General features: G+C 50.4%; 9 protein-coding genes across 9 annotated transcripts; 3 read left to right on the top strand and 6 right to left on the bottom strand.

The window, feature by feature from the left end:
- Positions 1–336: 336 nt before the first annotated feature.
- Positions 337–2812, top strand: EifCb (translation initiation factor eIF3 core subunit b; the record flags this gene model as incomplete). The annotated part of the gene is made up of 5 exons (XM_057103598.1): positions 337–409; positions 487–679; positions 797–2294; positions 2383–2561; positions 2620–2812. The coding sequence occupies 5 exons, from the start codon at positions 337–339 to the stop codon at positions 2810–2812; spliced, it is 2136 nt and encodes a 711-aa protein (XP_056958555.1).
- A 666-nt stretch (positions 2813–3478) lies between these two features.
- Positions 3479–5230, bottom strand: N7533_006947 (origin of replication complex subunit 5 family protein; the record flags this gene model as incomplete). Its single annotated transcript, XM_057103597.1, has 3 exons — positions 3479–4609; positions 4666–5043; positions 5102–5230. 3 exons carry the CDS (start codon positions 5228–5230, stop codon positions 3479–3481), a joined length of 1638 nt encoding a protein of 545 aa, XP_056958554.1.
- A 1067-nt stretch (positions 5231–6297) lies between these two features.
- Positions 6298–10178, bottom strand: N7533_006946 (uncharacterized protein; the record flags this gene model as incomplete). The annotated part of the gene is made up of 6 exons (XM_057103596.1): positions 6298–7376; positions 7427–7876; positions 7941–8382; positions 8444–8693; positions 8807–9213; positions 9909–10178. The coding sequence occupies 6 exons, from the start codon at positions 10176–10178 to the stop codon at positions 6298–6300; spliced, it is 2898 nt and encodes a 965-aa protein (XP_056958553.1).
- A 4397-nt stretch (positions 10179–14575) lies between these two features.
- Positions 14576–18336, top strand: N7533_006945 (DNA-directed RNA polymerase III core subunit RET1; the record flags this gene model as incomplete). The annotated part of the gene is made up of 3 exons (XM_057103595.1): positions 14576–14635; positions 14707–15464; positions 15525–18336. 3 exons carry the CDS (start codon positions 14576–14578, stop codon positions 18334–18336), a joined length of 3630 nt encoding a protein of 1209 aa, XP_056958552.1.
- Positions 18337–18703: 367 nt separating this feature from the next.
- N7533_006944 (DUF4246 domain-containing protein) lies at positions 18704–20763 on the bottom strand (the record flags this gene model as incomplete). The annotated part of the gene is made up of 4 exons (XM_057103594.1): positions 18704–19273; positions 19340–20377; positions 20440–20521; positions 20573–20763. 4 exons carry the CDS (start codon positions 20761–20763, stop codon positions 18704–18706), a joined length of 1881 nt encoding a protein of 626 aa, XP_056958551.1.
- A 512-nt stretch (positions 20764–21275) lies between these two features.
- On the bottom strand, positions 21276–22127 carry N7533_006943 (TMEM53 family protein; the record flags this gene model as incomplete). The annotated part of the gene is made up of 1 exon (XM_057103593.1): positions 21276–22127. One exon carries the CDS (start codon positions 22125–22127, stop codon positions 21276–21278), a length of 852 nt encoding a protein of 283 aa, XP_056958550.1.
- Positions 22128–22579: 452 nt separating this feature from the next.
- N7533_006942 (polyubiquitin-binding protein UFD1) lies at positions 22580–23916 on the bottom strand (the record flags this gene model as incomplete). Its single annotated transcript, XM_057103592.1, has 3 exons — positions 22580–23416; positions 23523–23834; positions 23914–23916. The coding sequence occupies 3 exons, from the start codon at positions 23914–23916 to the stop codon at positions 22580–22582; spliced, it is 1152 nt and encodes a 383-aa protein (XP_056958549.1).
- Positions 23917–24161: 245 nt separating this feature from the next.
- On the top strand, positions 24162–25514 carry N7533_006941 (GYF domain-containing protein; the record flags this gene model as incomplete). Its single annotated transcript, XM_057103591.1, has 1 exon — positions 24162–25514. One exon carries the CDS (start codon positions 24162–24164, stop codon positions 25512–25514), a length of 1353 nt encoding a protein of 450 aa, XP_056958548.1.
- A 199-nt stretch (positions 25515–25713) lies between these two features.
- Positions 25714–27244, bottom strand: rvb2 (RuvB family ATP-dependent DNA helicase reptin; the record flags this gene model as incomplete). Its single annotated transcript, XM_057103590.1, has 3 exons — positions 25714–26667; positions 26735–27181; positions 27236–27244. The coding sequence occupies 3 exons, from the start codon at positions 27242–27244 to the stop codon at positions 25714–25716; spliced, it is 1410 nt and encodes a 469-aa protein (XP_056958547.1).
- Between the last annotated feature and the right edge of the window lie 92 nt (positions 27245–27336).

Below are 27336 nucleotides of genomic sequence, written 5' to 3'. Positions count from 1 at the left end.
GCGAGACACCAGCACAATGGAAGAGATGGTGGAGGAAGCAGACAGCCACAAAGTGTTAGGATTATCAATTGATCAGGGGTGACATTTACAAATCTAAGTATATAAGAATAAATAGAAATTATAAAATATAAAATATAGATACTACTATGTAGTAGTAGTATAGCAAGCGCCAGTTATCTGCTCTATGTACACTAGAGTATACCCGCAGCGCGCATGTCACATGACCATGGTCATGTGACCCACAGCGACGGAGCCCACAGGGCCTGATTTGTTCCCATCAAAATTTTGATCACGGATTAGCACTCTTTAAACGGCCGCCCTATCCCACAACCCAACATGGCGCCTAGTTTCGAGCAACTGTCCGAGCAGGATCTCCACGAAGAGGAGGAGGAGGAGATTGATTTCTCCGGTGCGTGTCCACAAATCTTCAACTGTCCAATCTTTCTCTTTAAATGCCCCTCTTGAAATCTAACTATTGGCGGGCAGATCTCAAAGCGCAATTCGAAGTGAAAGCCGACGAGGGCCTGGACACATTCGTCGTTATCGATGGCCTCCCCGTTGTGCCCGAGGATAGCAAACAGAAGCTCATCAAGTTCTTATTGAGAAAACTCAACACCGTGGGCAACACCTCCGAAGATGCCGTTTTCATGCCCGTCAGCGACAAGGGCATGTCCGAAGGGTGCGTACAGGAAGATACCGCTTCTCGTTTTAACCGACTCAGATGAACAGATCATTGATTTCGTTTTTTTCATCTTTTGCAGATTCGCCTTCGTCGAGTATGAAACCCCCGAACAAGCCGTCGCTGCCGTCAAGCAGCTGCACGGTGTCCCCTCGACAAGAAGCACACTCTCGCCGTGAACAAGTTGATGGATATCGAACGCTATGGTCGGGAAGGTCGTGTCGATGAGGAGTACCAGGCGCCGCCCGTTGAGCCTTTCAAGGAGAAGGAGCACCTGCGCTCGTGGATGGGCGACTCCAGCGCTCGTGATCAGTTCGCCCTCTACCGCAACGACAAGGTAGGCGTGTTCTGGAACAACAAGTCCAACCCCCCAGAGAACGTCGTCGACCGCGCACACTGGACACAACTTTTCGTCCAGTGGTCCCCCAAGGGTACCTTCCTCGCCTCCGTCCACCCCCAGGGTGTTCAACTTTGGGGCGGTGCCTCTTTCTCCAAGCAAAAGCAATTCCCCCACCCATTCGTCCAACTTATTGAATTCTCGCCTCTTGAGGGCTACTTGACGACATGGTCGGCTCGCCCGATCCAGGTCGAGGAGGGTCAGCCCATCCTGACCAACGACGAGGATGGAAAGAACATCATTGTTTGGGATATTGAGTCTGGCAAGCCCCTCCGATCCTTTACTTCCCACGATCTGGCTGCCCCTCCCACCGTTGATGAGGATGTCGCGCCCAAGAAGAAGGTCCAGTGGCCCGCTTTCAAGTGGTCTGCGGATGAGAAGTACGTCGCCCGTATGCTTCAGGGACAGTCTCTCTCAATCTACGAGGTACCCAACATGAACCTCGTGGGCCGTACATCGGTCAAGATTGAAGGTGTCAGCGACTTTGAGTGGTCACCCGCTACCGTCACCCGTGAGGGTGTCAAGCAGTACGAACAGCTCCTCTGCTTCTGGACCCCCGAGATTGGCAGCAACCCTGCTCGTGTTGCTATGATGAGCGTTCCCTCCAAGGAGATCGTCCGTACCCGTAACCTGTTCAATGTCTCCGATGTTAAGTTGCACTGGCAATCCCAGGGTGCCTACGTTTGTGTCAAGGTCGACCGTCACTCCAAGTCCAAGAAGTCCATGGCCACCAACCTCGAAATTTTCCGCGTGAAGGAGAAGGGTGTTCCCGTTGAGGTTGTTGACAGTCTTAAGGACACTGTCATTAACTTCGCCTGGGAGCCCAATGGATCCCGTTTCGTCCTCATCACTACTGGCGAGGCCCCTGCCGGTGCCGCCGTTGGCCCCAGGACTGGTGTTTCCTTCTTTGCTACGGAGAAGAAGGGTAGCACCGCCGGCAACTTCAAGCTTGTGCGAACTGTCGAGAAGAAGACCAGCAACGGTATCTACTGGTCCCCTAAGGGACGTTTCGTCATCGTCGCCACTGTTCACTCCCAGTCCAGCTTCGACCTGGACTTCTACGACATGGACTTCGAGGGTGAGAAGGTCGAGGCCGAAAAGGATCTTGCCGCCAACCTTCAGTTGATGAAGACCGTTGAGCACTACGGTGTGACTGACGTCCAGTGGGACTCTACTGGTCGCTATGTCGTCACCAGTGCTAGTGTGTGGACTCACTCGGTAAGCTTTCCCCTGGAGTTTGATTCAACTTATTCTCCTCCCTATGTTGCTATTCGGCAGTTTTGAGTGCTAACTATATATCTATCAGATGGAAAACGGCTGGAACCTTCACACTTTCTCCGGACAAACTCTTTCCGAAAACCCTACCGAAAAGTTCAAGCAGTTCCTCTGGCGGCCGCGCCCCGCTACCTTCCTCAGCAAGGAGGAGCAGAAGCAGGTGCGCAAGAATCTGCGCGAGTACTCCAAGGAGTTCGACGAGGAAGACAAGTACGCCGTGGATATTGCCAACACAGCAAGTTGTCGAGACACGCAAGCGTGTCCTCAGCGAGTGGGTTGCCTGGATTCGCCGGGAGAAGGAGATTCAAGCAGAGGAGAAGGATGTCTTCGGTCTTCCCGAAGACGCCGACTCGCCCAAGCACGCCCGGGATGCCCCCATCGGCGGCTCGGACGAAGCCGAGGCCGTGGTCGAGGAGATTGTGGAGGAAATCATCGAGGAAACCGAGGAGGTTATCGGTTGAACGACTTCTGCCTTTTTCTTTCGCATATAATGTGTTTCATTTTCTCTTTTTCTTTTTTTCCCGCCGGCGTCCTCTGCGCTCGACCCGGTTGTCTTTCCCCGTTTTCTTTGGTTAGGGGGTTTCACAAAAATCGATAGAGTGAGCCGTGCCCCCGTCGGACTAAGCTCTTGATGTGCAATGTGGATAAGCATGAGAAATGCCTACGAATAAGTCGTTTTCATTCTTTAATTTTGCAAGACAGATAGATCCTCCTCGTAATGAAGAGAGATCATTTCTACCAGTAGCGATCATCCATATTAAACCAGTATTTGCTTTTGCTTTGGTCCGAGGCTCGTAACTTGAAAGTGCTACCTACCTAGGTAGGTAGGTAGTGGGCTGATGGGCTGCGAATTTGTAATTTGAAACCGCAGTGGCTACCTAGGTACTACTACTAGTAGTAGTTACTTCCGTTGTACCTAGGTAGGTTTACGGACTCCGAGTCGTGGGAACTGACCTAGGTATATGCAGTGCCCAGGTGGTATACAGAGTGGAAAGAGAAGTTGAACGGGTATATAATTGATCACACCAACGATGAGATATATAAACTAGAAACCGATATGAAGAGCCGCATGCATAAGTAAACACCGCGCAATGTAAACCAAAAAAACGGAGCCGGAGAACCAATAACTAGTCCAATCCACCGGCCAGCCATTCTCCAACTTCAACACCGATCCCCTTGGCCAACTCGCCGATCCAGTCACCCGATACATTGACGCACCACTTCTCTCCTGCATCCGCGCTCGTATTGCCACTGCCCATAGTGGCCCCGCCATGGTGACCCGAAGCTGGAACCACTAAACGCAGCCGACGCAATGTAGCTAGTTCGGCATAGATCTGGTCCGAGACTGCGGGGGTGTGGATTGGATTAGCTGGTGGGTTCGGATCAACGGCATGGTAGACGGCCAGGAGGCGTTCTAATGGGAATGGCCGGGCTGTTAGGATGGTGGATGGGCCGGTGATTCCTCCGCCGCCACCAATTGCTGAAGTGGTGGCCGAGGACGTTGCAAACGCCGAGGAGAGGGTGGACTTTGTAATTCGGGTCTTCGATCGCCTGCCCTTTTTGTTTGGCGTTGAGGGATCATTGGCTGCTTGTCGCTCCTCTGCCTGGGCTTGTGAAAGAACCTTCAGACGACGCCGGTGGTGAGCGCGTTTATTGCGAGCAGATAGTGACGAGGAAGAGAATTTTGAGAAAAAGATCGTGTCCAGTCGTTGCGGAGTATGAGATGCCAGGTACGCCGAAGTCAAGATCAAGGTAGAGAAATATGGCAAGTGAGGCAGGGCCGAAGAGACTGCTTTGGGTGCATATGGCGTGCGGTTGGTTTTGCTCGAGGCGGCAGATTCCCCTGGGACAATTCGATGCACCAGAGCCGATTCTCCTTGGTGGCGGAAAAGCACTCTGTTCTTCACTACTAGTCGTGCAAAGTCCCAATCCGTGCCTCCGCCAGGTGCTGCCTCGCCCTGGATAATGGGAGCCACAAATTGTGGCCACAGTCGCTGGCAGATGGATCGGAACGTTGGAATGGAGCCAACGGTTGGCCCAATCAGAGTATCATAGACGGTAGAGACAAAATGAGGGTAAATTTGATATGATGATTCATCGGGTAAGCCTTCCACGGTGGGTATTGGGGAGGCCAGAAGGATATCAATGGCCTCTTTGCGTGTGTACGGAGGGAAGCTGATATGCGGAACTGCTGTATTTTGAAGGAACATAGGTCGAGGAGTCGAGCTGAGGACCAGAACAACACAGAGCGAGGGGACCTGTTGAGATTGTCAGTATTGCATTGCTCCAATATTTTTTCGGCCTGGAAACTCACAATTTCTCCAAGTCGCGCCAATGCCGACAGTAGAGTGTGCGGTGCCTCTCTTTGCCTATCAATCTCGTCCAGAACTAGTACAAATTTCCCTCGTTTTTCCGGAGTTCGCGTTGCAAGGCACTCTTCCAGCAACACTGCGAGTGTACTGACATGCTCGCATCGTCCCTTTCCAAATTTCTCCCATTCATCCTTTTGACCCAGAGCCTCGAGGGTGTTCCAGAGAATCTTGGTAAGAAGATGTCGCCCAGTGATACACTCGCTGCTTCGGACAACGGCGTGCGGTACTTCGAGTGTAGATAGAACTCCGCGGATAATTGTGGATTTGCAAGTTGCAGAAATGCCATGGACAACCAAGGTCGGTGGGCTAGGAAGATGAGGCTGTAGGATACAAGTCAACCGTAAGCATATCTCCTTCAACGTTGTTTTGCGGGCGCACCACAAACGACGTATTGCTCGTGGGGATATTAACAGCACATACATTGAACAAGGTAGCAAGCTGTTGCGCCTGAACTTCTCGGCATGGCCATTGAGCTCTCAACGAGCGCGCAACATCGACTGGCTGCATATGTGCCAGTTTGCCACTTCTTTCGAGGTGTCAAGTTGTCAATCGAGAGGACCCAGCTGACCGAAATATGCGGAGTCCTGGATCTGCAACTCCGATCCCTGTTCAGTCACGTGTTCTCGCGTCGCGTCAGGGGAATAGATATGCCTTGCTTAAAATTGACAGGGCGCGGGTATTTGGGCATTTATCTAAACTAGACTACGGTAGATTAGAGTATTTTCTACAACCAGAATGTCGTTAATACAAAACTTGGATAAGAATAGATTTCGTGGACTAAATTACAAACATGCAAAATGTGAAATATAGGGCAGAACTCAAGATCGCGGCCGAAAATCAAGCCAACAGGAAGTAACAATGATACCACGAGAGCTCACCACTCCTAGCATATAAAATCCCAGGTGCAGCAAATCCCAACAGTTTCTGTGTCCTTCCCCACGATGTAAAATTCACAAGAACGCCACAAGCATGCCACTCTTCCCATGCAGGAAAAAGGTGTTATTTGTGGTATTCGATCCCGTATCAGCACACGAGATGCATATGAAAACCAGGACGCAAGTTACAGGGGGAAGGGGGCAAAATGATGAGTGAACACATAGACGGGAATTGAAATGGGCCTTGCAATGCGTATTCGCAGCCGAGTAAGATGGAAGGGATTCGGTTTTTCGAGGGAACACAAGGAACAACCGAAGCGACCTGATTGCCAGTCTTTCTCGGATCTTGCAGGGCAATTGGGAAATAAAAAAGGAGAAACAGGTAGGAAAACCACAACGAAACTGAGAGTGGGAAAAGTACAGAAGTCAGGGAAGAAAGGAATAGGAGTGGTGGAGCTTAAGCTGCTCCAATGCAGACTGCATCGCGCCATAGCGACTTCATGGGGGGTATGCAAATGCAGGCGAAAAAGAGACGAATGGGCTAAAAGATGATGCTGCAACCGAGTAGATCATGCAACTAGGGCCCCATTCTGATGACAGTCGTGTGAGAAAATCCGTGAAATCATCAAAATATCGTATCATTCATTTGTATGGGTACAATTAGGGATGTATGCACAAAGAAATTTGTACAATCCCTATTTAGTAGTAGGCGTAAAGCTGGTTCTGAACACCGATGTTTGGAGCAGATCCAGGGGATCCGAACATGGGTCCCTCAGCTGTTCCGCTGGGAGGGGTGTTCGATGAGCTCTGCGCAGGGGTCGGCAAAGCGTTCTGGCCATTGAAGGCAGTGGTTCCATTAAAGGCAGGAACTGGGCCTTGCTGAAATCCGAATGGTTTCTGCAACATCTGCTTGGGCGTGTTGCTGATCTCATTGGGAGTGACATGGCCGCTGGTAGGACGGCTTGAAGTTTCAGCCGACATGATTTTGCCAGCAATGCGACGACCATGTGGGGTACCGCGAATTGAATGAACCAGAGGCCGGACAGCTTCAATGATGCGGGTGCGAGTCTCGGGGTCGGCAAACTCCATCGCGGTCTGCACAACATAGTTGGCATAGGAGTCACGCAGCATCTTCTCCAGCTCGTTTCCACTCAGCATTTCATCAATCAAGGCACGGCGATTTTCCGAATCAGCAGTGCGTAAGCATTTCTCGATGACATTGGAGCTAAACTTCTGTTTGGACAGAGCCGGGACATTGCCTGCGAAGGTTTGGCAAAGGGGACCAGTGTAGAAAGGATCACCGAGATCCAGGATGTACTGGACAACATAGTTGCCAAAGGGATCTTGAACCAGTTGGTAAGCATTCTTAGTGATTTGACCAATCAGGCGATCCTTCTGGTCACCGGATGCATGGTCGATGCAACGTTGTAGAACACAGCATCCGTGGCGATGGGTGCCAACAGTGACACAACGATCGCCGACAGAATGATAGATAAACTCGGCATCCTTTTTAGATAGACGATTAAGACACTTCTGGATCACATGGTTGCCATTCAAATCTTGAACAAGTTCGACAACATGTCGTTCCAGTGCCTTGATCACAGTGACAGTCTGTTCGGTGGTCGAGATGAACTCGATCATCTTCTGCAGTGCACGAGTTCCATGTTGGTTGAGCGCTATTTTAACAAGCTGAGGAGCAGCATTGTCAATGAGCGCGGTGCGTTGTTCATCATTTGAAAACTCGAGGAGCTTCTGGCAAAGATAGTTACCAAACGGATCTAGAAATTGATTAGTCGGTTTGTCTCGGGCCATCAGTGTGAACACTCACCAGTCATCAGTTCAATCACATGCATGTATGTCTCGCTGAAAATCAGCTGTACATGTTCGGGATTCCGTTCCTCGAGCTTGCGTTGCAGATATCTGCAGCCATGCTGGTCTTTGCAGAGACTATACAGCTCACCCTTGTAGTGCTCGAGAGGGAAATTGGTAAAACGATTAAGCTGGCTAGAGTCGCTTTCAGTCTGGCGACGCTGTCCAACTCCGCCCCGACCATTTGATTCAGTGAATCGGTAACCACCCGTGAAGTTGTTATATGCCAGATAGGGGTTTCCAGCGGTCATGGCTGGGACTTGGTTGTTGACTTGTCCACCTTGGTTGACAAAAGGCTGCGTTGGATATCCTGCATGCATCGGGAACTGCAGTGTATTGGACGCAATATACCCAGACACGCCAGAGTTCGTCGTGGCTGGAGTGATCTGAGGTCCAAAGGGGGGGTGCACTGGCTTGCAGGATTGGCTGAGTAGCTTTGATACTTTCGGACTCGGGAGATCCTTTTGCAGAACGGGAGTTAGAATTGCCGGCAGGTAATCGCCCCATACTGGAATGATGTTGGTGATGAATGTTCTCGGCATAAGTATTGGGCGGAGTTATGGCCGCGTCAAAGCCGTTGCCGTTTCCTTTGACCGTGGGGAGGTCATTTGTCGAATACGACTGGAGGGGAACTGGTCGATTCGAGGGAACCGGAGTCGTGGCGTCGTTGTTACGCTCGCTTGGGAACACGAAGCCTTCCCCGAGCGAATGACGCGCGGCATGGCGAGGCTGAGAGCTGTTCGCTTGCTCGTCATTTGTCGAGTTGCCATTATGCCCGTGGTCCAGGCGGAAGTTGTTCAGTGTCTTTGGCATGCTCTGATGAGCAGAACGGTGACGACTGTGGAACGAGTGAGGATGTTCTGCGCCCGGGTTGCGGGAGCCAGCTAGATCAAGGGCATCTGGATTCGCAGACAACTTCATCGATAGTGAGTTTAAATTCAGTGCAGCCTGACGGTTCTGGGATATTTGAACTTACAATGTTGGAACCACCTCGGCGCGAGAGAGTTGGGAATTTGTCGTCAGGGTCGGTCATCCGAATATAGCCCTTAATATCGGGGGTCGACAAGCGATCTTGATCCATCATGAAATGCTTCTCTTCGTCGCTCGGGAACAGATGCTTTGTTCCAGCAAAGGAGCTGTTCACACCCGAGTTGCTACCAAAACCAGACACGTTCGGTCGGTATTGGCCATTGTAGTTGCTAGAAGGTAGCGACAGACGATGAACTCTGTGATTTTTTGTCAGTTTCATGTACATAACCTCGCCCCCAAACCTCGAGAATGAAGATGGAAGGAACTTCGGGGGATGAATGATGAGTAGCAAACTAGGTGGTTGACTTACGCATTGGTGGATCGATAATTCGACTCCATAACAAACTCCTCTTTCTCGGAGTTGCGGCGAGACCCAGGCACCGAATGGCCTGCGAACCGATCGACAGGTTGTTGCGGGGAGGTGAGCTGAGGAGATGGGGCGAAAGCATTGAAGAATCCAGGAGATGAAGTCACACTGGCATTTGAGAATCTTCCAGGGCGAGAGACCGCAGTCTGAGCAGGAGGAGGCTCCCGATACTCGGGAGGAGTAGTGGGCTCGCTGGCTGCACCACCGAGACCAGCCTTGGCCAAGTCACGAGCGAGCTGATCCATCTCAATCTTTTCTTTCTCGTGCTGCATGTCGAGCAATTTCATATCTTCTTCAAAGCGTCTTTTCTGTTCTCGCATATACTCAATATGCTGTCGCTTCTTCTCGAACTATTGAGAACGTCCAGGTCAGTTAGCACTGTAGGCTTCAATCAACAAAGCAGGGGAGATGCGGACTCAGGAGAAGAGTTTGTTTTGAGTAGGGATGGAGATGGTAGTGAGGCAAGGTTTGGGAAAAGATCAAGATCATGGGATGGAAGAAAGGGAACAAGCACAGCCTAGTCAAGCAGAGTCACGGGTGGGTCACCAGTGGAATGAGACTTGGCCAGGTAGCAGTTGCCTGATTCGGTCAAATGCTTGAGGAACAATATGAAATAAGAGATATGAAATGATGATGGTGCTGGGATAGAAAAGGTTGAAGGTGGGAAGTGAGGTGGTGAAGGTAAAGTTAGGAGGGGTGAGGGATGAAGGATGAGGGATCAAGTGAGAGTTGAGCTTGCCATGCGAACAAAAGCGCTCAATGAGAAGAATCCACAATGTTGCGCAATATTGACAGGTGCTATTAGTCACTTCCCCTGGAAATGAAAATCAAGGGTTCGGGGGAGTCTCTGCTCAGGATTCTGTGGCCATTTGCACCGCATGGAGACTCAACATTTCCATCACTGCAGCTGAACCCCGCCCCATCATTCCCCGCGTTTACATTCGTCATATATGGTTGAAGAACCAAGGAGAGAACCAAGGAGAAGGATACCCTCAAGCAGAAGTGCATGCAGGTATAGAGAGACGTATGAGAGCTCTAGGCTTACCGAAGATAGCAGGTCGAGAGGGTCTGGCATCGGAGTACTCCCCTGGTTCAAATAATTCCATGAGGACGAAAATTTGCTGGAATCGGTTGTGAAGCGGCGCTGCAGATTGGCCCGAACATCACTATTAGGTCGTGAGAAACCGGGGGCCAAGTTCGAATGGCCAGGCGATAAAGACGTATAGCCTGGGAAGGCGGACTCCGATGGGGGGGATCGAGGGGAAGGGAATCGGAGCTCGTCGAGGCGTTCACTCAGCCCATTCTTGAAGGCCATGATGGGCAACGAAACCGGGCAGTTCAACTAAGATCCCAACACCGGTCAGCACGAAGAGGATTCTCCAGAATTGTTGGCACGCGCTGAGGAACTTTTAAGGCGCCCGCAGGACAAGCGAACAAGCGACCAGCCCCCACACGGTTGACAGAATTTCCCGCGCCCGTCGCTAGCGAGGTGGATATTGGAGGTGGTAGGGAATCGTGGGGTGGCGTTGTGTGGTGAAGCTCGTTCGTCCGAGGTTGTTTCTCCAAGTAAGGGGAAGGTTGAGAGGGGCTGAGGGGTGGTGGGCGCGACGATCACTCGCGAAAAGAGGGCACTCACACAATGAACGCCTCGAGAGGACAACTGGTTAAATCACAAGAAATCTCACGGGTCGATGTTCAAAGATGACAACTGCATCTAAGGATTTTTGCGTGTTCCAGGCAGGAAGAAAAAAAAAACTTGGTGTTCCTGGAAAGGGTGCGGAGATCAGCCGCAGGGGAGTTGCAGAGTGGGATGGAGATGCCTACCGCCCAAAAGGCCTCCACTTAGCGAAACCGCGAGGTTCGACGGAGGGGGACCAAACGAATGAGTTGCTGCCGAAAATAGAAAGAGAGAGAGAGAGAAGAGAGAGAGAGGAGAAAGGAGAATGTTGTACACGGAGGAAGTGGAAAGGGAAAGAAAGGCAGAAGAGGCTGGGAGGAAGATGTGTTCCAAAGCAATGAAGAGCGGGGAGACCAGGCCAACCCTATTCGGCAATCGCCGTACGAACGCGCTGTTGGTCACTTTTAGGGCTTCAGCTGGTTCCCCTCCTCCCCCCCCGGTGCTAGACTAGATTATACTATGGTCTTTAAATCATTCTTCAATTTTGGGTGGCGAAGAGAGGGGAAGGCGAAGAGCCGAAACAGCTTGAACCCAGATACCTAAGTACTATATCTTTGTATAATCAACTTCCCATCATATACAACTTAAGGCCATTTTATTACTAGTATCAATCACCCACTACCTGGTATATACTAGTAGTATTCAATTTACTACCACTACACCCGTGCGAAACTTGACGACCACAGCAGATGATCGCCATCGTTACTCGGAAATCGATCGAGACCCGCAGGTGATTGGCGTATCCGCGCCGGCTGTACGACCAGGGTGCAGCTCGGGGCTAGCAGCCCGGGGTAGTCATGGCAGCTTCATGGTTGAATCATGGATATGATTCTTCGCCGGGCTAGGGTTCTACGATCGTGCTCACACGCCGTGCCCGCAAGGGGGAAGAGCGGAGAGAATGAGATGCGCTGGCCACGGCGTGGCAGCTGCAGGAGTACATAATTGCCCACGCCAATTGACAAGCCACTGTATTGTTTCGAGCGAGTGGAGACGCGCCGAGTGGTGCTGTGTCGCCGGTGTGACAGCGGATCGTCCTTTGAACGTAGTGCACGGAGTCGGCGTGCCTGGATCGTGCCCTAGCGAGGAATTCGGCAGAGTCCCCTCACAGAGAAAAAGTTCACAAAGCGAAACATATCTGGGCGCTTACTACTAGTATTATACTCTAGTGACGGAGTACTAGTAGACACCTACCTAGGTAGCTTGAACTCTTTGACTGAGAATTCGCGTGGAATGGTTCGCGCCCCTCGCTTTCCAAGGTTCACTTCGCCGCTGAGCCATCAAAATGATTATCAGTGGGATCCACCATTCAAAGAAAGGGGGTTGTACTGCAACTAGTACTTTTCTCTTTTCAAGGTGTTTTTTGCTTTTTCCCTTTCCCCTCTAACCCTCTGAATTTATATGGAGTATTCATACAAGCATACGGAGTACAATTTTGGATATTGTACTACGGAGTACGGAGTACTTAATACCATTCCCATAGTACCTTAGATCCAATAGCCACGCGATAAGACCCTCGGCCCCCATCTCCCCCCAATGGCCTTCAGTTCTCGATACCACGGACACCACGGGAAATTGGCGAGAGAAGCGGTGAACGTGATACAAGCCATCCGATGCTGATCGCGTTGGTTGGGAGCCCCTGATCCACCGAATGACGAGCATACCAATGATGTGGAGATCCTGCACGAACCCCAGTCGCCTGGATGGAGGCACTTCCTGGCAATCGGAGCGGCGATCGCCAATCATCCCGCTTCTCTTGCTTCCTTTCTTACTTTCTCCAGTCGAATCAACCTGGACAGTGCGGATTCTAGATCTGTCGTCTGTGGTTGTAGGGTCCGTGTGATCCGACGCTTGTCGCGGGAACCCCTCGCTCGGATGATGTGACATGATGATCTCAGTGTGCTGCAAAATGACACATCCATCTCTCCATTTTAACTCCCCGACGAGGGGCAGACTATCGAAGTTCTAAGTGGAGAGCAACCACTCAAGGATTCCCCGTGGGCGCGCGTGGGCGCCTCTCAGCCTTAGGCCCGAAATAAGTGCCAAAGAATGGGGAGGCGCCTTTCATGCCCAACGCAATTTGCGCCTCGACCAATTCGCAATGAGACACTTCGGTACCGATATCGTTCCATCCCTGTTCATTTTCCCAGATTGTTAGTGTATTGGGGCCCGAAAAAAAGAGGGGGCTGACGGATTAATCCCTTTCCAGCAGCCGTCTCCAATGCAGGGAAAAGGATATCAAGTGGACTTGTTACCGAGAGCGTACTCAGCACTCCGTACCCTAGATTCTAAGCTTTAGCCTAGAAAGCTCAGAGCGGCAACCTCCAGGCCAATATCACTCCATAACTCGAACAAAGGATGGGGAATGTCGCCGCAACCCAGGCCCATTCCATCCTCGGCCACGTGTGCTTCTTTTCTTTGTTGGGATTAAAATACTATCAACTAGAATCGTAGTCAATGCTCTCGGTGCGGGGCCTACCTGCGCATGGTTTGTCTGTATTGTACTTATGGCACTCTATCGTGATTGGAGCCTTTGGGATTCGACACTGTACAGGTGTCGGGTAATTCCTGGGTTGTGGCCTCGATCTCGGGGGCTTTTTTTTTGTTTCAAGTACTACGGTTCGCTCCCAACGCCTAGTGTGGCAATTCGAAATTACCAGGAGTTGCGGTCAAGCCATATTTTCGCCACAGGCATCACCGACTAAATCGTCCCAACTCGAGTCGCAAGTCTCCTAGGAATGAGACACGAATGGCGAATGCACGGTGCATCGGACAAATCAGCATAGTACAAAAGCAATGGCCACCGTGCAACCCTGACTCGCTTTTGATACGTATTTCCCGTCCTAGGAGCTGATGGAAATCCATGCTTATGGGGACGTCCTCCTTCAACAGGTCAAGGATAAGTCCCAATTGCCACCCTTGTCTCTGGTAAATCGCCGTGATCGCTGATCTCCACTTCAAGGCAGTCTAGCTAGAATGGGCATCGCGGGAGGTGTAGGTTTGCCTCACATCTCCACTCAGCCATGGCCAGGTAGATCATGCAAGACCGTGCAGACATCAAAAAACGTCTGGAAGGAACGCATGTGCGATGCCTCTCAGGGACCCACTCTGATGCAATTTTTAACTGGAGTTGCACTGGACACAACCCTAATCAAGTTTTTGTTCATAGTGCCCAGGTAGATAGGGTTGGTCGCATTGTGTGGGATGTCAAATCTGTAGCGCGGGGCTATTTTCCCCTGGGGGTGGGGTCTGCACTTAAGACCGTCTCGGGGTTTCAATTTTCAATTAGAAACGTGAAGACAGGCTGCCGGTGGTGCCCTACTTCTAGCATGAATGATATTTGCGGCATATCTCATTGCCTCCGAGTCCATGAAATCCGAGTGGTTGTTGCAAATTCCCCAAAAAATTACAAGATTGAAGCCCGAAGTTCCAAGGTTCTGACAATGATTTTTTTCTTTTGATGGAGCATCAACCTTACTACCTACTATTTAGGATATGCCTAGCACCATTGTACTAATAGTAGCCATGCCCAGGTAAAACCAGCCACCTGGAAACTTGTGTTTTGATAAGTTCTCGTGACGCGAATAACACTACCTACTACTAGTACTAACTGCTGCTACTACTAACATACTTACTAGTATATAGCTTGAGGTAACTAGTTACTTCATTTGTTCGAGTCACAATAGTAGTAGTATCCAATCTTGGAATTTGCTACAGCTACCTACGATACAGAAACGATGGATCGCATTTCGCTTGATTACTACGCGTCAAATTGATATTGATAAGTTTGGCAATCAAATATAATATCAGAATTGTAGGTTGTGTTCTTCTCATCACTGAAATATGTGGCCTCAGGTATCAACGCTAACCCGATATGGATAGCTGGCGATGAGATAAGCCAAATTTTGTGACAAGGCCGCTTCCCCTCCACGCTGCATGACTCTGGCGAATGCGCACCCAAATTTCTTGATATCCTGACACCTGTGTGGCTTGAGATTGCGGAAAACGTCTCTTCCAAACCCAGCTGTTTAGTCACAATGCCGCCTCGCAAGAAATTGCAGGCTTCTGCGACTGCCCAGGGCCGGCGCCTCTCGGAGGTAACAAAACCTTTTACTCAGACATACAACACACAATAGGCATACTAACATTGGTTTTCCGGATAAATTAGGCTACGGCTGCCTCAGCGACCGATCCCTCGAAGAGAAAACGCTCCTCCATCGCCAAAGAATCCCATCACCCGGCCGAGTTCAACGAAGCCGCCGAGCCGCCGGTCAAGTCTGATTACAGGGAAAGAGATCCGTTTGATGCGCTCCTAGAGCCTTTTTACTACAACAAATCGCTTACAGACCCAATCGATACTGCAAAGGACAAATGGAACTTGCTCCCCGCTTTTCTGAAGGTGAAGGGTTTGGTCAAGCAACACATCGACTCATACAACTACTTTGTTGAGGTACAACTGAAGAAGATCGTTGAATCAAGCGCTATAATTCGCAGCGATGTCGACCATCAATTCTATATCAAGTTTACGGACATCTACGTTGGTTCGCCTCGCCGTGCAGACGAGATGCAGGACGCCGGGGTTGAATTTGAGTCAGATGTGACTCCGCAGGAGTGCCGACTTAGAGATACTACCTACGCGGCCCCCATCCTCATCGATTTCGAATATGTGAGAGGCAGGAAGAGGGTTCATCGAAAAGGTGTGTCGATTGGTCGAATGCCCGTGATGCTTCGCAGCTCCAAATGTGTTCTGGCAAACAAGACCCCGGCGCAGATGACGGTCCTTAATGAATGTCCACTGGATCCTGGTGGTTATTTCATTGTGAATGGAACAGAGAAGGTGATTCTTGTTCAGGAGCAACTGAGCAAGAATCGTATCATTGTGGAAACCGATCCAAAGAAAGAGATCGTGCAGGCTTCAGTTACCAGGTTCGTAATCGACTAGCCATCTCGCGTCTTCTTGAATGCTAATACTAAAATGTTGTACAGTTCTTCTAACGAGAGAAAATCAAAGAGTTACATTGTTCTCAAGAAGGACCGACTCGTCGTGAAGCATAACGTGCTCAGCGAGGATATTCCAATTGTTGTTCTGCTCAAAGCCATGGGAATCCACACCGATAAGGAAATGTTGCAGCTTGTAGCTGGCTCTGATAGTCTCTATCAGGATGATTTCGCAATCAACTTCGAAGAGGCTATTAACTTAGGCATTTTTACGCAGCAGCAGGCGCTGGAGTGGATTGGCTCCCGTATCAAAATCAACCGCAAGCAGGGAGCGTATCGCAGGACCCATGTCCAAGAAGCCGTGGAAGCCATCGCATCCGTCATTATCTCCCACATTGAAGTCAAGAACATGGACTTCCGGCCAAAGGCTATCTACGTCGCTCACATGGCCCGTCGTGTTCTGATGGCCAAGAACGATCCGTCGATGGTGGACGACCGTGATTATCTCGGAAACAAGCGGCTGGAATTGGCCGGTCAGCTCTTGGCTTTGTTATTCGAAGATCTGTTCAAAAAATTTTGCTTTGATATCAAAATGAACATCGACAAGGTCTTGAATAAGCGCAATCGCGCCGAACAATTCGATGCGTGGAGTGTGATGAGTATGCATGGTAACCACATCACCCAGGGAATGAATCGTGCCATTTCAACTGGAAACTGGAGCTTGAAGCGTTTCCGCATGGAGCGCGCTGGTGTGACTCACGTGCTGAGCAGACTGAGTTACATTGCTGCACTCGGCATGATGACTCGTATTAGCAGTCAGTTTGAAAAGACTCGAAAGGTCAGTGGCCCGCGTGCACTGCAGCCATCCCAGTTTGGTATGCTGTGTCCGGCGGATACCCCCGAAGGAGAGGCTTGTGGTCTGGTCAAGAACTTGGCCCTCATGACCCACATTACGACCAACGACGAAGAAGGTCCAGTGCGCAACTTGATCTTCATGTTAGGCGCAGAAGACATCTCCACTGTCAGCGGACTCGAGCTTTACGCACCTGGGACCTACACAATTTCAATCAACGGTACACCAACTGCCATGACTAGACGTCCCAAATACTTCCTCAATTCCTTCCGCAGGCTCCGCCGCATGGGTCGTATCTCTGAGTTCGTCAGTATCTACATCAATCACCACCAGCGGTCAGTCCATATCGCCACAGATGATGGCCGTATCTGTCGGCCCCTCATAATCGTGGAAGATGGCAAATCACGGTGTCGCCAGCATCATTTGAAGAAGCTGAGGGATGGTACTATGGCTTTCGACGATTTCCTTGCTCAGGGTCTTGTCGAATATCTTGACGTGAACGAGGAAAATGATTCCTACATCTCAATTTACGAGAAAGACATCAATGATGCCACGACCCATTTGGAGATCGAACCCTTCACTGTGCTAGGTGCTGTTGCCGGCCTCATTCCTTATCCCCACCACAACCAATCGCCTCGTAATACCTACCAATGTGCCATGGGTAAACAAGCTATTGGTGCTATTGCTTCAAATCAGTTCCAGCGAATTGATTCCATTCTTTATCTCATGGTGTATCCGCAGAAGCCAATGGTCAAATCGCGGACAATCGAATTGACCAAATACGACCAGCTTCCCGCCGGACAGAATGCCACTGTTGCTGTTATGAGTTACTCTGGATATGATATTGAGGATGCTCTGGTTTTGAACAAGGGCTCGGTCGACCGCGGATTCGGACGTTGCCAGGTCTTCCGCAAATATGTCACGAACCTAAAGAGTTATCCTAGTGGATTGAAGGATGATCTGGTTGGCCCAGAGTACGAGAACGACGCACCAATTCTCAAACACGCACTGCTTGAGGCTGATGGTTTGGCCGCAGTGGGTGAGCAGGTCAAATCAGGCGAGGTGTACATCAACAAGAGGGTGCCTGATCAAGCTCACACGATGGGCCTTATGGGATCCGACTCGGGCAAACCTGTCTCTTGGAACCCTGCACCAATGGCCTACAAGCTCCCTGACCCCGCATATATCGACAAGGTGATGCTATCTGCTACAGAAGGCGAGACGCGGCTCATCAAGATCTTGACGCGCCAAACCCGTCGCCCTGAGGTTGGAGATAAGTTCTCATCTCGCCACGGACAGAAGGGTGTTACTGGAATCATCGTCGACCAGGCTGATATGCCGTTCACCGACCAAGGCATCAATCCCGATATCATCATGAACCCTCACGGTTTCCCGTCTCGAATGACAGTCGGTAAGATGTTGGAGCTGGTTTCGGGCAAAGCAGGTGTTTTGTCTGGACAGCACGGCTACGGCACTTGCTTCGGTGGTAGCCCCGTTCAAGAAATGTCACAGATTTTGATTGATCATGGCTTCAGCTACGGTGGTAAAGACATGCTCACGTCTGGTATTACTGGCGAGCCACTCCCATTCTATGTGTTCACTGGTCCAATTTATTACCAGAAACTCAAGCACATGGTTCAAGACAAGATGCATTCTCGTGCCCGTGGTCCCACTGCTACTCTGACACGCCAGCCTACCGAAGGTCGTTCGCGTGACGGTGGTCTCCGTCTCGGTGAGATGGAACGTGATTGTTTGATCGCCTACGGAACAAGCCAACTGCTGTTAGAACGTCTCATGATCTCCTCTGACAGACACGAAGTGGACATTTGCGAGAAGTGTGGCTTCATGGGCTATCTGAACTGGTGTCCCGGCTGCAAGTCGTCTCGGTCCGTCGTCAAGATGGTCATGCCTTATGCTGCCAAGCTTCTTATCCAGGAATTGATGAGTATGAATGTCGCTCCTCGACTGAAGCTGGAGGACGAGTTCCCTGAGATGAAAGGCCGCTAGAAAATGAGTTACAAGGTTATGATGGTGTTCTGGAACAAAGAACGGGGTGCATCTGGGTATTTCTGTATGTGTAAATTCTTAACAAAATGGCATAGCGCGGCGATTTCAATACCAGTCTTCCAACCATGTAGGACTGCAAGTAATTAGTATGTGACTAGAATCCTCAAAACCGTGAGTACCTAGGTATCCGCATTTCGCTATGTCTATAAAAAAGCATGCGTGTCTCTACTACTACCTAGGTAGGTATTGATCGGGAATCTGAAATATCTATACCTAGTTAGTTTTTCGTGTCCAATTCAACGCCTGAACAATTGCATTTTGAATATGATAAATAGAAAAGATAAGACAAGACCAGAAGACCAGTAATTCAAAGCATCAACACATTTGACTCAAACGCAACCTGTTGATACCGCGCAAACTCAATCAGTTCATTCAGACAGCCAACCCTTATCTTGAGCGCCTCGTCCAAGCTCAAAGGCATGTCCCCTTTCTTGTCTCTATTATCAAGCGCTAATTTCGCCATAGAATCCGCAAGCTTTTCGTCTTCGGGATCGGGTTTCAGCGTCCAATCTAGTCGCTGAGGCGGAATATTGGCCGTCGAGATAATCCGGATATTCGGGTCGATCAAGTAAAACACCAAACCACGCGACTTGCCCGGCTTTGACTTGTCTTTCAGCTCGAATCTGGTAAATCGGTGCTGCACCGTGCTTGGGAAGATAATAGCACGTCCAAGAGAGCATCTCATTGAACCGGAGCGCTGGATAGCCGGCTCGCCGTTTTCCAGGCCGAATACCTGCTTGAGCCAGATAAAGTCTTTTGGTTCATGGTCCACTTCTTCGAGTGTGGCTGTTTCAACTACGTTGCGAAATTCCATGATGGCTTCCTCCATATTCTCGATCTCGTAGGTAATGAAGGCCGCGGCACAGACATGTTCATTCTATATAAAAAAGCCGTTTAGTTTCAAGACAGGTCTTGCCATCTGAGGTTGTGCTAGGATACTGACCATTTGACCCTCGACATGCCACTCTGTTTGATGATATGGGTCATCAGGAGTAAGATCCACGCCCATGAGCCGAGTAACAACTTGAAGTCCCCTATCCTTATAGTCTCGCTTCAGGTCGACCCCCTGCTCAATGCGAACGGGACTAGGTAAATCTTCCGGGAGCTTTGACATAAGGCAGCGTGGCACAGCCCAAGGAATGAACTTCCCTGCATCAGGCTGAACGGCACTATAGTTCTCCATCCTCCATTGTTCATAACGCTCCTCAAATTCACTATGCGCTTCTCGGGGTTTTATCTGGGGTGCTCGATCCGCAGTCTCTTTCGGTACAGGGTAGTACTCGGCCTTGTGGTATTCGATTCGGGCCCGAGAATGAAGCATGTCTTTGAGCGGGGTTATGGTCATGTTAAATTGGGGAACGAGGCAATTGAATGCCTTCTCAATGATCCCGTATATATTGCGATGCTTGACGGGGTGCAAATTGTTGATGTAAGTGGCAATGTGCCATTGGCCATCATCTCCAAGCTGCCAGTCTGATGGGAGAACTTGAAACATCCGGCTATATGGCCGTACTGAAATGTCTGCTCGAGCTCGTACACGCCAGGCCATGTCCTCTCTCGTGACTCCACTATCACTAGGAACAGGTATAACCTCGCCCTGGCCGGCGAATCGCAATGCCTCATCCAGGCCGATGAGTCTATCCGGGAGAATGCGGCTTTTGCCATATATGAGTGGGTAAAGAGCCATTGCGAGAAGATCTCGCTGCCTGTTGAAACTTCGAGGGTGATAGAATTTCAGCTCCTCATGTTCCATCTCTAGGACCTGAGTTGAAGATCGTATCTCTTGAAGGAGAGATTCTGGCACATTCGTATCAGACTTGGTGGAATCACCGTTGTATAGCCCGACGCAATGGAATCTCTCGTAGATCATTGCCTTGAATGTCAATTCATCCACAATCCAGTTGGCCATATTTTGCGTGATATCTTGACCGCTATTCAGAGCCATTTTTCTCCATTCCGCAGTGACAGTAGAATCTGAGACCTGCCAGAAACAAACGGTTAAAAAGGCTCTGAGACTTTAGCAACGTACAAATTAGCACATACCTTCTTCCACCATTCTGGGATGTCTGTTATCTGCTCCATGATACCCACCATGGCTATTTCGCGAAGAGTCTGGACAGGCAATCTAAGTGGGCTTCAGTATTTGCCTTTTGACCAGAAGGGAAGTCCAACTTACTCAGTATATCCATTCTCAATATCTCGGTCATCGGCAGCTGTCGGGAACATGCTCCGGCTCTCCACGCCATATATGTTCTGCTCGGTCGGGGCATAATCCAACGGACGGCCATATCCAGGAAGGTGAAAGCGATAGTCTTGGTTGTTACTGATGCTGAGGAAACTTTCCTCATTTGCTCGATGCTGGAACATGGCGACAGCAACACCGGGATAGGTAGTCTATAAATTTTCGTTGGCGTCAGATTAGAGTAAATCTCCGAGATATTGATGGGCCTACCAATTCAAACTTCTTTTGAATTGGTGTCAACGTTCAGAGCAGCAGGATGAAATCCAACAAGTTTTCAGATTAGAGCGGGAGCTGGCGCTATGTTGATATGGAGAAGACAGCTGTGTCCACTCAATGACGCACTGCTGTCGTCGTTATAGGTGGAATAGCTGGTGTAATTCGTCCTATCAAAAGGTCCGCCAGGGGAAGAATCGGAATTTAACTCCGGCTCATAGTTTTTGAGCTTCATATAGAGATGTGAATGGAGGCCCGCGGAGATTAAGGTCATAGTGACTGAACTTATAAAGGTTCCCACGGGATTCCGAAAGTCAAACACACAATAACAATGTTGACGAAGGAAATAATGCCAGAATATTTGTACAATAATAGAAGCCCTGGGGTTTTTCAACACCATAAGATATCATTGTCTAGAAAGTAATCATGTTGTGGATGAAGAGAGCTCCAAGTGTTCCTTAACAATGCCCCAGTATCGATCCGGTGCTGCCCGCATATGTCCAACATGAGGCGAGCCTTGGAATCGCTCACATTGCACGAGCCAGCCGGCAGCTTCCGATTCGGATGCATGCATTTCAACATCACGGTAATCAACCAAATCATCGGTCTCGGAATACATATAGCAGCGTACGGGGACACCCTTCTTGTTGACAGCCTGCACAAGCGAGAGATCATTGATCGTCTTTCGTGCGCAGCTGATAACATCTGGGGAGCGTGTGATGCTCTGGATCAATTTCATTGTGACAAGGAAGATATACAGAAGACCTTTGCCGAATAATCGCAGAATCCACATCCGAGGAAGTGCAAAAGAGAAGGCTCGAACCGCGGAGCTGAGTTTTGCGGTTCCGGGTGCACTATCCACTACCATTGCTGAGAAAGGGAGGGGTTGCCCTGTTGCAGCTTTGTATGCCTTGAGCAAGTGGGCGGTTTTGGACAGGCCGCCATTCGAGAAGAGGTGCATGAAAACGGGGTTCTCAGGGGCCACGAAGGAGCGGATTGCTTCTACAGCAGGGGTTATCTGTACTCGCTGCGCATTTTCGGTGGCTTGAAGAAAGAAATCATTCGAGGAGCTTCTCACAAAAATTATGCGAGCAGTGGGTATCAGACGTCTGTACTCGACTGCGTACTTGGCGAGGGCGCGAGGTGGTGCGTTCATCCAAAAAGCGATGAAGACCACCGGCCGATTATCTTTGCCCCCCACGTCTGCTGGGTCCTGCATATAGACAGAAGGACCCAGTTTGTCAAAAGGAGCCAAGGGATCTGAATTTGTAGCCATGGTGGTCGTTTGATTGACAGGAGGGTGGTGCTGGTAATTCTTAGGAGCGAACAAAATAAGCCGCGGCGATCCCCGGTCTGCCAAGTGCCGGCCCGACTGCAAGTCGAGTTTGGATACCAACCTTACGGTCAATGTGATTTATAGATACTCTTAATCTAGTATGTTATGAAATAGTACTTGGGGTTTATCAAGAAGATACAAGTCACCGAGATAATTCACATACAAGGTCCCCAATCAAGAATCAGAGATATTGACCCGGAGGCCCTGGAGATTACTATAAACCGAGAATTGTATTTTGCCATCGCAACGAAATTACCAGAACGCCTATTCCTCGCTATGCCCGCATACCAATAGTGCCCCCTCTTTTGCGCATCATCCAGAGGCATCACATCTAGAGGTTTTAAACGTATCATCATGCAAGGTTTCATGAGAGATTGCGACTAGGTGCCATCTCAGCGCTTCTTGCCTAGGGTCCGGCCGCCGCCATTCCCCTTGCCCTTTTGGCTTTCAGCCTCACTGCCCGAGGTGGGTGTTGCTGAGCCCCCAAGATCCTTCTTCTTCCCCCGTAAGGTTTGGCCGATGCCTTGGAACTTGGGCTGATCCTCTGGAATTACCAGTCCATTCTCATCGCGCGGCTTAGGCGGCTTGATTGTGTAGCCAAAGAATAGCTGGTTAGGAGGGAGCCGGAGAGGCTGAGGGCCATTGAGTTTTCGAACTGGTGGAGGGTGCTGGGGGTTTGTAGCTCCCGGGACTGGGGTGCTGGCTTTGGGAGTAGGAGCTTTGCTGCCCTTTTTGGCATTAAGTCGTTGGCCGCCCGAAAGAAAATTGGACGATACGGCCTTCGCTCCAGCAGCGGCATCAGTTGATTCCGGTGCGATGGCAGAATAGTTGATGGACTGTGCCATCGTACCATGGGGGTGAAGAAGCCCACCGGCAGGTAGCTTGCCACCGCTTACGACACTGCCTGGGGTGCTGGTGCCGCTAGTGCGTTGTGGTTCTTCATATCCTACAGGAGGAGCGAAGTCGACTTCTAGATCGGTCTCTAGCACGGACACCGCGCTTTTGGAACCCGCAGGTTTAGTCTCGAGGACAGCCATCTCATATATCTGATCATTATATGCAAATGTGAAGACGTCGCCTTTAGTTAGGCAAGAGAAGTTGCGGAACGCGTTTTCAAGGACAGCTTTGGGATCACTGATATCGAGAAATGAGGTCGACTGGGCTTGAAGCTTGATGAATTGACCTGGGGGGGAGGTCGGTAGACTTGATCTGAAGGAGGTCGCCGGGTTCTAAGAGGAGTGTTTGCATGAGCTAGAGAGGATGGTTAGGATGTTAGAGGCGAGCTTGATGTTGATAACGTCGTTTGATATCGGAGGCGGTTTTCTTGTCACTAACCCAAAATGGTAGATAGATCTTGCCCTCCTCAGCAATAAATTCAAGAACACCAGCATGGGTCATTCTGTCTTTTGCACCATTATGCAACTCGAAAAGCATAGGATAGGTGATGTGGAGACGAGTGAGCTTGTCCAATGCGCTGGGGGGCATGATGACCTTTCCACCGTGGTTGACATTCTCTCGTTCGGGACCAGGAAGCATCGCAACAGGATAGCAGCGGTAATATTCATCAAATCGGCGAGCAGCGCCGCGCATCATGCCGGCACCTAGAACGCCTTCCATAGGGTCATCGAAACCGTAGTCAGGTCGGAACTGAGAGCTATTAGATCGCAATCTTCGGAGCTCCCTTGACAGGGGGGGGGGGGCAAATGGGAAGAAGAAAGGGACTCACCATGATTTGACGCGATACAGAGAGGGATCACGAATGCTGAATACCGAGATGTTTGAAGCATCGGAATCGGTGCCACGTGAATAAGACCAGAACGAACCGCAGAGGGCGGAGTGACGCAAGACAAGGAATCTGCCGCTCCGCTCCGACTTTACATACACTTGCACCTGCACTTGCATATGCCCGCCACGAGACATTTACACAGCTACACAACAGCTCTCTACCAGTCACAACCTTCCGCGTGAAGTACCATGGAGAGCTCACAAGCTAGCTCAAAGCGGGCTGGGGCGGATTTCACACGCTCCCACCTCGGTCAAGATGAGCCTGGAGCCTCAGATAAAAAGCCACGATTTGATCTCCGCAATCCCTCTGCTCTTGCGCCCGAAGCGCCCGAAGAAGACGCCGTTCTAGATGCCGATGAGATTGGTCGGCGAGGCCAAAGATTACGAAGAAAAGCGATCAACATCGACGGCTACGACTCAGATAGTGACAATGAGGGGTTCTCCGCGCGCAGAGAAGAAAAATCAAAGCGTGAACAGGAGAAGGAAGACGCCGACGATGACGACATGTTCGCTGAGCTGGAAGACGACTTCGGCAAGGGCAAGGGCAATGCCGATGCCGACGAGGGAACTGGCAAAAACAAGAAGAATGTCCGATTCTTACAGAACGACGAGATCGAAGGCCAGGTTGCTTCCTCAACAGGCGGGAAGAAATTATCTGCCGACCTAAGCAAAGGCGCCGCCGATATGATAAATAATGACGACTCGGAGAGTGATAGTGAAGTCGACGAGGAGGAAAGGGCCAAGGTGGACAAAGAACAGGACGACGAGCTTGGCGCTGGCGCCAAGAAAAAGCATGCGCCTTTGCTCGATGCATTCAATATGGCAACAGAGCAGGAAGAGGGTCGGTTCGATGACCAGGGCAACTACGTACGAAGAGCCGTGGACCCGGACGCTGCTTACGATTCCTGGCTGGATGGGGTGTCTAAGAAGGATATCCGCAAGGCAAAAGAAGCCGCCGAGAAGCGCGACGAAGAAAGGAAGCAAAAGAACCGAATGGATGGGGAGGTGTTAACTGCCGATGTTTTGAAAACAATTATCACAAACCTGGAACGTGGCGAAACAATACTAGAAGCACTGGCCCGGCTCGGCAAGGGTCTTCAGCGCAAGCCAAAATGGCAGAACAAGAAGAAAAACACTAAGAAGGGGAAGGAACACGAAGACACCGAGATGGCCGATGAGAACCCGGACGAAGCTAGACGGAGGCAAGCGATCGAAGCTGTTACTGGGGCCGCTGATATCCTAATGGATCGGGATCAGCCTGAAATTTACGACACAGAGCGCGAGCTCCTCACCCGACAGTATAAGAGCGAGACAGGCGAAACCTGGCTTGATCCGCCGTCGTCTAACCCTGCAGAGCTCGAGCAAGGGCCTGCTTTGTGGGAGTATCGCTGGTCTGACGCCCGCGATGGCGGTGATGCCCATGGCCCTTATGAAAGCTCTATGATGCAAGCATGGCAAAGCGCCGGATATTTTGGCGAAGGCGTGGAGTTTCGCAGGGTGGGAGATACAGGACCGTGGAGTGGTACAGTCAATTTTGTGTAGTGTAATACCAGCAAATGCAATAAGGTCTCAAATCAATTCAAAAAGCATAAAGATCTCCTTGAAAAAGCGCCAATCCTATCATACATCATCTGATGTGGCAATCAAAATAAAAGAGTCAAATAGTAGAGTTTTTCTTCCCGCTAAACCGTCTCCCTATGAGCCTTGAACGCGCCAATGAAAAAAGAAAAGCGAACGGTTATTATGAAAGCTCCATGGCATCACCATTGGTAGCCGCCGTGAAGCTGACGGTGCCTTGATCGCCAATGAAGCGTTGTTCATATTGGTTGACAAACTTGACACTGCGAGCCGGATCGTAGAACAGTCGGAAGCTGCGTTGAACGTCATCGATGCTGACTTCCTTGGCCTTGCGTTTCTGGCTCAAGAGATGCGAAGTAGTGATAATGTTGCTCGCGTATCGAAGGTTAGACTCCTCGCCAATCTTTGTCAAGAGGGCGAGAGCATCCGGCGAAACATCGATTTCCTCTTCTTGTGCCCGAATGGCAAGGATTTGCCGGATTTCATCTGCGTTATACGGTTGCGTGCTGACAATTACGACGCGGTCAAGGAAGTCCAGAGGGAGACCGTGTGGTGATGTATAGGTGGTGCCGCGGATCTTAGCTTGACCACGGTTACTGGCCATGATAACAATGGGTGCCAGCTCAGCTTCGAGGGCACGGTTGATGTAAGAAAAGCACTCAATGTCGAGCATGTGAACCTCGTCGATAAAAAGGACACCAGGGATGATTTCGGCTTTGCCTTCTTCCTTCCACTCTGCTACCTTGGTGTTGATCTGATCGCGAACCTCGCTTCGGATCTCCCCAGTGTCGCCTGAAAAAAGTGCCAAAAATCCTTGTGACCGCGAATTGATGACATCAATCTCGTGCAGACTGACAGTATGAACAATCTCCTTGCGGACCTGCAATTCGCCCTCGGGGCATTGGACAAACTTGGTGTCGGCGCCCATGGCGTCGTAGTCCCGCGAGCGAGCGTATGACCGACCAAGCTTGGTAATTTTGCCGGAAGACTTATCAATGGAAATCACGTCACCTGCCATCACACGTTCCTTGGTCATCGAATCGATCATCTTGGTTCCCATATCGTAAATCGTTTCCATGTCGGTGGTCTTGATCGTGAGCTTGCCTTGTTTGTTGCCCTATGGGATACCAGTGGTCAGCTTGGCGTTCATTCTGTCGCGGGAAAGGGCCTAAGAGGCTACATACTCCAGTCACGCTTCGATCAATCTGAATTTCCACCACTTCACCCTCAATGATCTCGCTCTCCTCCTTGATTCGCACACCGATAGATTTTCGGAAGGCCTGGGTCAAGGCCTCGGTCTTGGACATCTCCATGGAGAAGATTTCGGATGAAGCGAGCATCGTGAAGGGAACGTCGGATCCAAGCGATTGGGCCATACCCATAGCGATGGCAGTCTTTCCGGTGCTAGGAGGGCCGGCAATTAACACGGCGCGACCGGCGATCTTGCCGTCCTTCACCATTTGCAAAATCACAGCGGCGGCCTTGCGCGCCTTTTCTTGGCCGACTAGACCTTGAGATGCGCCACGGGGCTGTAGTGTGTCCAAATCAACACCGAGGCCTCTGATATGCGAATGGGCAGCGATGAGATTCAAGCCCCGGAGCTCCTTGCTCTCCGCAACGGTGGAAATGGGCTAAATTTGAGGGTTAGTAGGAGTGAGTCAACAATTAGGAGCTTCACAACTCACGACAGCCATTGTGACCGAATTCCAGAAGGTCGTAATTTGGGGAACAGGAAGTAAAAAGTGATGAGAATGAAAGGCGGAGGTTAGGTGAGAGATTCCTCGCG

This window comes from Penicillium manginii (assembly GCF_028828005.1).
Source record: "Penicillium manginii strain IBT 31320 chromosome Unknown utg000005l:1.0-5665137.0:1.0-5668048.0, whole genome shotgun sequence".
NCBI lineage: Eukaryota > Fungi > Ascomycota > Eurotiomycetes > Eurotiales > Aspergillaceae > Penicillium > Penicillium manginii.
This window is presented reverse-complemented; position numbering and strand designations above follow the sequence as displayed.